Source organism: Macaca nemestrina, chromosome 7, assembly GCF_043159975.1.
Source record: "Macaca nemestrina isolate mMacNem1 chromosome 7, mMacNem.hap1, whole genome shotgun sequence".
Classification (NCBI taxonomy): Eukaryota; Metazoa; Chordata; class Mammalia; order Primates; family Cercopithecidae; genus Macaca; species Macaca nemestrina.
In genome coordinates, this window is record NC_092131.1 from 140209717 (window position 1) to 140222806 (window position 13090).

General features: G+C 32.4%; 1 protein-coding gene across 7 annotated transcripts in view; it reads left to right on the forward strand.

The window, feature by feature from the left end:
• Positions 1–13090, forward strand: part of LOC105489206 (vacuolar protein sorting 13 homolog C) — a 196008-nt gene that overhangs the window by 155545 nt on the left and 27373 nt on the right. For all 7 annotated transcript variants that reach the window (XR_011626463.1, XM_011753896.2, XM_011753907.2 and 4 more), the window contains 11 exons: positions 2068–2209; positions 3592–3732; positions 4504–4585; positions 4701–4770; positions 5380–5491; positions 5612–5725; positions 7565–7704; positions 9265–9346; positions 10492–10605; positions 11397–11472; positions 12922–13085. Coding sequence is in view for 6 of the 7 variants with exons in the window: in XM_011753896.2 (XP_011752198.2) it covers positions 2068–2209; positions 3592–3732; positions 4504–4585; positions 4701–4770; positions 5380–5491; positions 5612–5725; positions 7565–7704; positions 9265–9346; positions 10492–10605; positions 11397–11472; positions 12922–13085 (1237 nt within the window). In the remaining variant the exon portion in view is untranslated. The remainder of the gene's footprint in view (positions 1–2067; positions 2210–3591; positions 3733–4503; positions 4586–4700; positions 4771–5379; positions 5492–5611; positions 5726–7564; positions 7705–9264; positions 9347–10491; positions 10606–11396; positions 11473–12921; positions 13086–13090) is intronic.

A 13090-nucleotide genomic window follows, 5' to 3' on the forward strand; every position in this document is an offset into this window, starting at 1 on the left:
ACTATGTTATGAAACTACAGCTGTGCTGAAATAATACAATATATGTTGACAATATAGTTTCCAAACTAAGCACTTACCATAACATTTCCAAATCACAGGAAAGCAATGGCCAGAAAAATTAGAAAATTTAAGGCAAAATATATCATCACACAGAATATCTTCACAAATATAAAAAACAATAATGAGGCTGCAAGCAAAGTAAGTTTCTGAATGACTTATTTGTTAGCCAAGCCAGGAAAGTTTTTTAAGTCTTTTACCAATGGTGAGTTAATTGAATTATGTCTGATTGCAGCAGCTAAAGAAATGTATCGGAGAAAATGAGCTTGTTTAAGGCCATTAGCCTTTCAGTAGGAACAGTTGCTTAAAGAATTGAAGACATTGCGAACAACATCAATAGTCAATTTAAAAAACAAGGCAAATGATATTGTGTGGTTTCCCTTGGCTCTTGATGAGTCAACAGATGTTACCAATACTGTTCAGTTGTATATTTGAGAAGTCAGCACTGAGTTTGAAGTGACTAAAGGATTAACCTCTATAAATAGTTTGCCTAGGACAACTGTAGGTGAGAATATTTTCAAACAAGCTCATGAAATACTAATTCAATATAACCTGAAGATAGATACAACTGATTATGGGAAAAATATGTGTGGAACAGAAAAAGACTTAGTTGGACAAATTCATAAAGCTGGTGAAAAGGTAAAGCATTTAAAGCCTATTGTATTATTTGTGAGCAGGTACTTAGTAGAAAATATTTCAGTCCACCTTTTGTTATCAAACCACTAGTGTCAAATAGTAAACTTCATTAAGTCTTGTGGACTAAACTATCATCAGTTCTGTGAATTTTTGCCAGAACTAGAATCTGAATGTTCTGACTTGTGTTACCACATAGCAGTTTGATGGGTTAGCAGCAGTAACTTTTTATTGTACTCTTTGAATTCTGGGCCAGCATTAAAATGTTTTTGAACAAAAAGAACCACCCTCAACCACTATTATTAAACACCAATAATAGTGGCTTTGGAAATTAGTTTTTGTTGCATAATTGCAGAACTGATGATTTTTTAAATGAATTTCAAGCTAAAATTGGAAGACAGTGCTTATATGAAAAATTTATACTACAGTATAGTCAATTTTGAAGACCACTAATGTTTGAATCTCAAGTAATATCAGGATATTCCATGTACTTCCTGTGCTGTCCAAAGTTAAAACATGAAGCAAAATCTCCACTTCCACATATATTTGGAGAGGATATATTTTATGGCCGGCAACTCCAGTTCCAGCAACATTTTTTCTGACCTCAATGCAGGTGTAAGGAAATTTCCTCATTTCACAATTCGTTTGTGCAATTGAGGAGCTTCTACCTAACTTTGAATTGGAAGTGATTGACCTGCAATGTATTAATATACTAAAAGGCAAATATCAAGAGAATAATTTAATAGAATTTTATAAATGCCTTCCAAGTGATATATATGCTCTAGTAAAATAATAAATTCTCATTGATCAATGTCAGTATTTGGCAGCACCTATCTGTGTGAAATGGTATTTTTAAAGATGCTCATTACAGATTACCATTAATAGATGAACATTTGCGATAGATTTTGGTAATAAATAACACTAAGTGACATGTTACTTTCACAAAAGAAGTTTATTTTTTCATTAATAGACTTGTTTTTAAGAATTGCTCTTATATTCTAAATTTCATCAATTAAAAATTTATTTAAATCAATTAAATATCTCTCTTTTGTATCTAAGTTGCCTATCTAATAACTTGAATTTTGTCTCAGTTCAGAAAACCTAAAATATTGACTATTTAATATATGGCCCTCTGCAGAAAAAGTTTGCCAGTCCCTTAATTGATTGATGTCAACATTGATAGAAAAAGTTATTTTCTTGCCTGCCTCTTTTATTTTTGTACTCTTACAACACAGGTATAGTTCGTTACTTTAAGAAGTTTCTTATACTAATGTAATTTTCATAGGAAAATAATAGTTACAATAATCTGGAGTTGCATGAAGTTCCACAGATCTAAATACATATTGCTAATTTAATTTTTTTGTGTGAATTACTCAGTTCTGGTGTTGTTTGGGAGATGAAACCAAAACGGAAATGGAAGCCATTTAGTCAAAAGCAGATAATCTTACTGGAACAATCCTATCAGAAACATCAAATATCAAGAGACCATGGCTGGATTAAGCTAGATAATAATTTTGAGGTATACCAAAATTCTTTTTTTTTTTATTTTTATATGTGTATTTTCCTGGTGGTGGTAGTAAGTAAAATTGTAATGCCCAAGTAAAGACGTGTACAAAAATGAACTTATTAGTAGATAAACTTTTATTTCTTAATAGGATTGGCATGACTGATACACATAAGTATATTTTTAATTAAAACAGATTGTTATTTAATCATATATATGAAACAGGATTTAAATCGGTGTTTTAATAATTTTATTGCATTTTTATATTTTTATAATTCTATTAACAAATCAGATAGTCTTAAGGAACTTATTTTCAGAAAGATTAGGGAGAAGTTAAGATTGCTTCATTGCAATTTTTTAAAATATTTTGAATGACACTAATACATATTGCTAAATAAAGACTGTGTAAAATTACATATTTCATTCAGGAAAAACCTACAAAAACCTGCTCAAGTAAATTCAATAAATGTGAGTGATTGTTGGACATGAGTAGGCATTCACAAATAAAGATGCACTCCACCTGGGCCCTTACACAGTTAAAACTAAAAGTCACCTATGCTCCAGGAAGTCTGAAGAAGCTTGACTGCAATTTCCAGCTTGCTCTAGTTTAATCATGCAGTTTGGTTACTCTTTGTCTTTGTTGTCTGATGGTTTGGGTAGCAGTGTCACCAGTTACATTCCCCACCACCCCCATCAATTTTGGCCATACTTAAATGATTAAAAAAAAACTATATAATTAGTGTCAGACATGACTAAGCTATCAATTATTGATTGCAAAACAGAGTTTGTTTAGAATTATCTTGGGGCCAGGCACAGTGGCTCACACCTGTAATCCCAGTACTTTAGGAGGCTGAGGCAGGAGGATCACTTGAGGCCAGGAGTTTGAGACTTGCCTGGGCAACATAGTGAGACCTTGTCTCTAAACAAAAAAGATAATAAAAATTAAAATTAGCTGGGCATGGTGTCACATCTGTAGTCTCAGCTGCTTGGGAGACTGAGGCGGGAGGATCACTTGAGGCCAGGAGGTTGAGGCTGCAGTGAGCTGTGATTTTGCCACTGCACTTGTGACAGCAAGACCCCGTTTCAAGAAAAAAAAAAAGAATTATCTGGAACTATTCATTATTTGAAGAAGTTTTCTTTTACATAAAGCATGTTTTTTAAACTATAGTTTCTATACTTGAAAAGTTTCACAATTGTTGTCTTGTTTTTCTAATAACTTTGGTAGAAAAGTGGTGCTTTTGCTTCAGAGACCTCAACTGTAGATCACCTTAAGATAGATCTGTTGGTGAGACACAAAGATAAAGATTTTTTCAGTTTGATCAATAAACAGATATTTAAAATGGAATAGCTACTGTGCTAATAGCAGCTCATCACAAAACCATGTGCTTTTTTTCCAGGTCAATTTTGATAAAGATCCAATGGAAATGCGCCTCCCTATTCGTTGCCCTATTAAACGAGACTTTTTATCAGGAATTCAGATTGAATTTAAGCAGTCTTCTCACCAGAGAAGTTTAAGGGCCAGGTTGTACTGGCTTCAGGTAACGTTGTCATCCTCAAATAAGTGTTTATCATCACTTTGGAAATCTTGGGAATGAAATTTTTTTTTTACAACTTTATAGTTTACATTGTTGTAATTGGTATCTTTTCTTTGTATGTTTTTTCCCCTTCTTCCACATATCCTGTTTATTCAACATCTTACTTATACACTTCGTGACTGTTAAGACTAATTTTGAGCAGTTAGCCTGCAAAAGGGTTTTCTTGCACTGGGATTGTTATTTTTAAATGTTCCTTTGAATTTGTCATGGGACCCCCATATAAGATTTTCCTTTGTCATTCTTCAGGGCAGAGAGCAGAGCTTTGCTGGAGGTTCCTTTTGGATGCTTGCTTGCTCCCTCCCAGCATCCCTCCCTTCCTTCCTTCCTTTTAGCTGTTAAGTACTGTTTAGCCTACTTTAATTCTTTTTCTTTTTACCTCATTCCTTAATTTCATATTCAGTTTCCACTTATGTTTTATTTACACCATAGAGAATTGAAATCTTGCGGGATCCATAGATACAAGTATTTTCATTAATGATGTACATATTGCACACTGTTAATACAATCATGAGAGTATTTATATAGTCCTTTATTTAAAGCCTTACCCTTGCTGAAGTATATAACTTTTACAGGTTTAAAATGAAACTTCTAATTACACCACATATACACGCAGACAATTATGATGAAGGTAGTGGCCTCTTCTATAACGTTATCTTTGAAACTAAAAGTTTAAATTATTTGAAATCTTGGTAAGTTGGTTTTCTTTTCTTTCAGGTTGATAATCAGTTGCCAGGTGCGATGTTCCCTGTTGTATTTCATCCTGTTGCCCCTCCAAAATCTATTGCTTTAGATTCAGGTAAAAAGAAATAAGTTATGACATAGATATAACTTATTTGTAAAAGTTAAATAGGCATCAGTTTGACCTAGTATAAAGCATTATTTTTTTTTCATGTGTTACTTCTTCCTCTTAGAGCCCAAGCCTTTCATTGATGTGAGTGTCATCACAAGATTTAATGAGTACAGTAAAGTCTTACAGTTCAAGTAAGTAAAGATTCCTGCTGTTGCTCTAAAGGAATTTAAAATGAGAATCTACTTTGAAAATAAATCTCACTCTTTTTGAAAGTGACTTTCATGTAAAAAGTATTTTCCAACTGAACCTGTTAATTCACTTTTGGTCAAGTAATCTTTTATGCTTCAACTTATTTTAGTAGTAGTCGCTACATATTTTAAAGTGTAGAATTTCTTCAAGTATCTTCTTCCCTTTATAACTCCAATTAGAATATAAAATAGTAAGTGAAATCTAAATGATACGTATTTGTGAGCTGTGTTCTTTAATGTAATCACTGTGAACTTTAAAAATTGGATCATACATGCTACATGATCTAGTTGTATTTGTTTCATCTGTGACATGACGAATGTAGCATTTGGGACTGTAAGTGCTAAGTGTTAATGCAGCAATATTACCCTGAGTGAAGCTTTCACTCCAGTGAGAAGGTCTCAATCTAAGAAGACCTTGATCTTATTAACATAAGTTTTAGGAGATGAAGGAACAAGATATAACTGTGACTTTTCACTAAAATCAAAGTTTTAACATCGAAAATTAAAAGATTTGGTAGAAATCCTTTTCCATCTTAAATTTTTTTTCCTTAGGTATTTTATGGTCCTCATTCAGGAAATGGCCTTAAAAATTGATCAGGGGTTTCTAGGAGCTGTTATTGTACTGTTTACCCCAACAACAGACCCCGAAGCTGAAAGAAAACGGGTAAAAATTTTCATTTCTTGGGAAAAATATAAAATTAAAAAAATTTAAATCAGCCTTTTTTGAATTAACTATAATAGAGAAAATAATTAAAATAGAAATTCTTGATTTTATTTTTTTCAGACAAAGTTAATCCAACCAGATATTGATGCTCTAAATGCAAAATTAATGGAGACTTCAATGACTGATATGTCAATTCTTAGTTTCTTTGAACATTTCCATATTTCTCCTGTGAAGGTTTGTTGTAATTATTAATTTGAAAATTTAGTGAAATTATTGTAGAACTTTTTAAAGGGTCTGTGGACCAACGTAGGTTTTAATTTGTTGCATCATGTATTTGGTGGGAATTTTATTTGATTAATCAAAATAATTAAGACAATTCTCTGTAACACATGTACAGCCATAATTCCCACAGAGAAACCACCAGAGCATGTTTCCAGTCTTGAATTAATAACCCCTTTATTCAAAGAAGCTGACAAAAGCATTTCTTAATTAAGCGTAGAAGTGCTTGCCAACATTTAATGTTTTGGTTGCACTTTGTAACTACTATCACTGTCTAAACAGAGAGCTATAATGGGTGCCGTAACCAGAATGCGAAAACGCTGAAGTAGGTACTATACTGTTGATGTGGTGTTTTCCCCCCTTCCAAAATTTGATTGTAACTAAGGGAGTGGAAAATTGGATACCTTTCATTTGCCTGATTTTGTACTTTATGAACTCATTTCTCTTTTCCCTTTTGTTGTTCTTTTTAGCTTTTATAGGAGAAGGTGACTGCTTAGTAAATTCACAAATGCTATCAACCATAATGCTCTAAACTTGTGTAATGGGCCAGATTTATAATTAAGTAACTCTTTAAAATATTGATGATCCTTTACATTCTCAAAAACTGTTTACAGCACATTACTTTCAATTGCATTTACCAGTTCTTCAGCTAAATGAATGGACTTCTAAAATGAAATTATTATTTTAAATTGGTATATCAGTTTGGTGATACCAGACATTGATAGTGTCAGGTTTAAAATTGGTAATGTTTTATGTGATAGGTAATATACCATTTCTTTTTCACTTTTAAGTGAAAATCAGTTATTTGTGGGATTGAACCACACCTTAAACAAATATTTACTGAATGCTTATTATGAAAGTTGCTGTGGAGGTATAAAATAGCTTCATGGATATTGTATTCTAGAGGGATATTAATGATTGATAATTTACCTATTTGTGTTCTTAGGCACAGTGGCAATTGAGCCATGAAGTCTAATGGTAAAGATTATGAACAACAATTATTTTCATAGCCCATAGTAATGATGCCCTAGGGAAAGGCTGGATCAGTGTTTACCTGTGGTTACCTTTCCTGGATCCCAACACTCCCAGACTCTTCATGTGGGCAGAAGGTCACATGAAAGAAAAAAACAACCGCAGGCTTTCCTGGCCTTGCCCCAAGTCCACTTTACTTGAGCTCTATATTAGTTAGTTAATATGGCTAGGAAATGACAAAATGAGAAAGGAAATTCATCTACTTTACACATGTTGAATTACCTTTTGCCTGTATCTTCTTGCACTGTTACACTAATGGTTCAGTACGAAGTAGCAGCTAAATGAGGATCTGAAATCTCATGTTTAAATACTTAGTTGGAGGGTCTGTGGAAACTGAAAACCTTATTATACTTTTAAAAACTTAACAACTTGCTAACTTACCTTAATTGTCATGTTATCGTTATTATCTATTATTTTGACTGGCAGATTACTTGTGTGCCAGTTGACATGTTTTTCTTCTTAAAATGATTATGACATTTTTGTAAAGTGTGTTGGTCTCCTTCATATGAATACAATGGCATTTATATACATTGCAAAAATTAGAACTCTATTTTTAGATCAGACTAATTTGTATTTTTTCAAAAAGCAAAGAGAATCAAGTGTAAGTGGGTTGTTCTGCTATAATGTATAGTATCAAATAATAGCTTTCACTAGGACTCTAATCGAAAGATTTTTTTTGGTTTGTTTCTGGACTACCTGGATCCTAAATATGTAAAATTTTCACTTTTAGCTTTCATTTATTGAACATTATTTTTCTTTTAGTTGCATTTGAGTTTGTCTTTGGGTTCCGGAGGTGAAGGATCAGAAAGAGAAAAACAGGAAATGTTTGCAGTTCAGTCTGTCAACTTGCTGTTGAAAAGCATAGGTGCTACTCTGACTGATGTGGATGACCTTATATTCAAGTAAGACTTCTGTTAGAGTACATTGGAAAGCAGGTGTACCAAGGTCATGTTTCTGGAGATTAATTCTCTCCACTTGTGCAATGTTAGCTTAGGAAAAGGATAACTTTACTACTTAACAGTTGGAGAATTTGGTCCATTTGTGATTGTACTCTTTAGGAATGCTTATTGTATTCATAATGATAAGGTGAAGAGTCTTGTTTTCTTTGATTACTCATGTCTAGATTATATGTGGATATAGAATAATAATTGAATTTTTAAGTGTTATATTGTAAATTGACCATTTTTAAAACATGTTATATTCAGAGATATGTAATGCTAGATATGTATACAATAAATAAATTGTTATTGAATTGCAATTCAGCAATGGCATTGGAACAAGTAATTATCTGGGTGAAAAAAAAAATCCCTGTAGATCATTTTTACCTTACATGTACACTACTAAATTTCAGAGAAAACGAATGATAAAACATAAAACCTAAACTGAAAAGACAAAAAAAAAAAAAAAAGACAAAAAAAAAAAGACATCTCTGAATAGAGGATGCCTTTCTAAGTTTAAAAGCAGTGGAAAATATTTTAATAGAAAATAAAAGATATGTTTAACCACATAAAAATCAAATACTTTTCAACAAAATCCATGAAAATAATTAAAAACAAAAGACTGGGAAAATATAATGACAGAGAAAGGACTATTATCTTAATATTAAACATTGATAAGAAAAACCTAGATTCTAATGGTATAGTGGCCAGAGAACAATAGGAGATAATTAAGGAATGATGATGTTATTATTTATCAAATAATACATGCAAATTAAAGCAACTTATCAAAGATTTTAAAATATGAGCGATTCTATTTTAAAATCCTATTTAATACTAGTCAGGGGTGGTTCTACGAAATAGGCACTTTTTAAATACTGTTGGTGTAAGTGGAAAACTACATTTGTTAGGAGCCTTAAATGTTTTGTTGCTTTTCACTCAGTAATTCTCTTTTTGGAAATTCTTTCCAAAAAGTAATCTAATCTTGAAGTTCAACCAAATAGTTATATTCAACATACACATGGCATCATTAATTATTTTACCAAAAATTGGAAATGTCTGACAGTGGAAGAATTGCTTGTTTTGACACTGCCACATGGTAACATGATATGCTTCTGTCTAAAATGTTTATGTAGAGTTTTAAATAACATAGAGAAATACTTCTCCACAATTTTGAGTGTAAACAGGGCATACAAAATGTTTTAAACATTTTATCTTTGCATATGAAAGAAAAGAAAGAATTCAAAGTGGGAAATAAGAAAATAAACCTTTAAAATCCACTATGCGGTGGGACGATGGTTGACTTTTAAAGAATCTCCTCACTCTTTATGCATATATGAAAAACTTGTGCACTGTTTTTATAATAATTTAGTAACCATTATTAAGACAATCATAAATTGTTATGTGGTAAATATACGAAGTCGACTGTGAAAGAATAGGCTATGATTAGCATTAGCTGTCATTCAAATTTTAAGTCCCTTTTTTTTTATATAAGTATCTTTGAATCTTTCCTTTTTCTCCTCCCAGGCTTGCTTATTACGAAATTCAATACCAATTTTACAAGAGAGATCAGCTTATGTGGAGTGTTGTTAGGCATTACAGTGAACAGGTAATTTCCTATCACAGTATTTCATAAGGAATATACTTCATAAAATATCAAAACATTTTCATGTGACTGTATAGTATGCAGTAATGTTTATATAATTTACCTCAGTTTGAAATCTCCTTATTTAGTGGTTTTCTTCAATGATTAATTTCTATTTCTTTAGTTCTACCCCTCTTTATACACCTTTTGAAAATTTTCCTCCAGTTCCTTTTTTGACTTTGCAATTATACTTTTACCACTTTGGGAAAGAATAGTGACTTTATAGTCATTACACTTGATTTCTTCAGTGATTACAGTTTCTGAATATAATCTAGTGAATTGCAAGCAGAATTCTAAGCCCGCTTCCTCCCTGTGCCTCAGTTACTCTGTGGTTCAAGTATGTATGCACAGAGACAGTCAGTAGTTGTTGCAGGTCACTTTGGTACAATTGCTATACCATGGAACTGCAGGGTGACATTTCCTTTCCTTCCACTGCTGGAATGTTCTTTCTCCTATGACATATACAGACATTATGAAAGTTACGTGTTAAAATTAGGATATGTTTTCCCTTATTTTTTGTTTTGGTTATTGATTATTTTCCATCTAATTTATTAATAATAATGATGGTAAAGTAATAATAAAAACAACTAACAATTACTGAATTATGTATTCATTTAATATGCATACTCACCCATGCAAGGACAGTGTAACTTCCCTTTGTAAAAATTTTTAAGTTTTTACAGAGACAGGGTGTCACTGTGTTGCCCAGGCTGGTCATTAACTCCTGGCCTCAAGTGATCCTCTCATCTCAGCCTTCCAAAGTGTTGGGATTACAGGCATCAGCCACCACACCCAGCCTACCCTTCCATTTTATAGATTAGAAGACAGGCTGTTAGATACTAAATAACTTGTAGAAGGTCACATAACTGCTACGTGGCAGCCTGTGTGTCAAACCAGTTCTGTTTAATTTAAAAGCTCTTTGTAAAGTATTAGCATAGTGCCTGGCACAGAGTAAAAGATCAATTAGTGGATGTGGTGGTGGTTATTCCCTACAGCTTTCTTTTAACACAAACTTAATTTTATCAGTAAATCTCTTTTTTTTCTATTTTATTATGATGTTTCTTAAAACAGTTATGAAGGACTTAATTTAATTATTTTTTCTTTTTTAGTTCTTGAAACAGATGTATGTCCTTGTATTGGGGTTAGATGTACTTGGAAACCCATTTGGATTAATTAGAGGTCTGTCTGAAGGAGTTGAAGCTTTATTCTATGAACCCTTCCAGGTATTGACCTCTTACTTATTTTAAGGATAGGTATAGAAAAATGGATGTTCTCTTTTTTAATAACAAATAGTAATTTGCATTGTAATTGTATCTGGGAATTGGATAATGTTCAAATCACAAAAGTATATCAATTTAATATTTTTATTTAAAGGTACATGAGATAGCACTGGATGATTGTTTAGAATTTAATGAGCACTGCCCACATTTGCCAGGATTTAATGTAGTTTGTAAGAATATGTAGAATGCTGGGTAGATTAAGACTTTCAAGATTGTTCCACCATTGCGGAAGGGACTAATAGGGAACTGAAAGCAAAGTTTGTTTCATATTCCAGCTTTCATCTAACCTATTCCCCTCCATTTAAAGGGTCTAGCAGCCAGCCCAGTGTATGAGGGTTTTAGAAGAATAAAGCAGAGAAAATAAATGGGAGAATAAGACAGTAAAAAAAATCTGTGGACTCTCCTACTCTTGTTATCGTTGCAGCTTGTTTCAGCAATCTGATGAAACTTAGTTCTGGGAGGCCAACTTCAAATTGCAATTGAAGCCAGTGATTTATACCTATCCAATTTTTGACTTAAAGAATTTGCTAAGATCATGTAGGTTGAAATACAATAGATATTCTATCCATATTTGGGGTAGAGGTGAAAATTGATTCATCACAGTGTTTATAGATTTTTACAGATTTGGATTCTTCAGGCAAACCCTGAACTATTAAATTAAAAGTCTTCAACTTATTTAAATTTTAAATAATAAAATTTTTTGGAATTTTTTTTTTTTTTTTTTTTTTTGCCAGGGTGCTGTTCAAGGCCCTGAAGAATTTGCAGAGGGGTTAGTGATTGGAGTGAGAAGTCTCTTTGGACACACAGTAGGTATGTATCACATATTTGTGTATATGTATATATTTTTTATTATATTGTTATGAAATATGTTGTGAAAAACAAATGCTTTTATTTAATAAAGGAGGGATCACTTTCTTAATAATCCCTTTAAAAGACATGTTTCCTTGTTTTTAAATGGAAAATAAGTTAACAGTGGACTGCTGGTTTTTTAATGTCTTTGTAGTGTTGAATAAATGTACTTTAATTTTATTCCTTTTCTTGTTAGATGGGAAAAGTTAATTTCTGCATTTTTTGTATGAGACAAAATTTTAAGCACCTATTAGTTTAAACCAATTGCATGCTGTATTTTATGATAATGCTGTTTATATAAACAATGTAACTTCTCTGAGCCTTAAAATTTTTTTTATTTTATTTTTAATTGACACATGATTGTATATATTTATGGGGTATAGAGTGATATTTTGATACATGTATACACTAGGTAGTGATCAAATCTGGCAATTAGCATATTTATCACCTTGAACAGTTACCATTTCTTTGTGTTGGGAACATTCAAACCCTCTCTTCTAGCTATTTGAAGACATACAATAAGTTGTTGTTAACTGTAGTCACCCTACAGTGCTATAGCACATTAGAACTTATTCTCCTATGTGGTTGTAATGTTGTGTCCATTAACCAATCTTTCCCTATCCTCTTCTCCCCCTACCCATCTCGGCCTTTAATAACCACAGTTCTACTTTCTAATTCTATGAGTTCAACTTCTTTAGCTCTCAGATGTAAATGAGAACATGCAGTATTTGTTTTTCTGTGCCAGACTTATTTCACTTAACATAATATCCTCCAGGCTCATCCAAGTTGCTGTGAATGAAAGGATTTCATTTTTTTTAAATGCCTAGGTAGTAGTCCATTGTGTGTGTGTGTGTGTGTGTGTCACATTTTCTTTAGCCATTCATCCATTGATAGACACTTAGATTGATTGTATATCTCAGCTATTGTGACTAGTGCTGCAGTAAACATGGGAGTGCAGACATCTCTTGATATACTGATTTCTTTTCTTTTGGATATATACCCAGTAGTTGGATTGCTGGATCATATGGTAGTTCTAGTTTTCATTTTTTGAGGAGCCTCCATACTGTTTTCCATTAATAGCTGTATTAAGTTATATTCCCACTCTCAGGGTATAAGCATTCCCTTTTCTTCACTTCTTTGACAGCGTTTGAGATTTTTTTTTTTTTTTGTCTTTTTTCTAATAACCATTCTAACTGGGGTGAGATAATATCTTACTGTGGTTTTGATTTGCACTTTCCCGATGATTTTTGATCTTGAACATTTTTTCATATACTTGTTGGCCATTTGTATGTCTCCTTTTGAGAAATATTTATTCAGATTGTTTGCCTATTTTAAAATAAGATTATTTGTTTTCTTGCTGTTGTTTGAGTTCCTTGTATATTCTAGATATTAATCCCTTGTCTTTGATAGGTGGTGCAGCAGGAGTTGTATCTCGAATCACTGGTTCTGTTGGGAAAGGTTTGGCAGCAATTACAATGGACAAGGAATATCAGCAAAAAAGAAGAGAAGAGTTGAGTCGACAGCCCAAAGATTTTGGAGATAGCTTGGCCAGAGGAGGAAAGGGCTTTCTGCGAGTAAG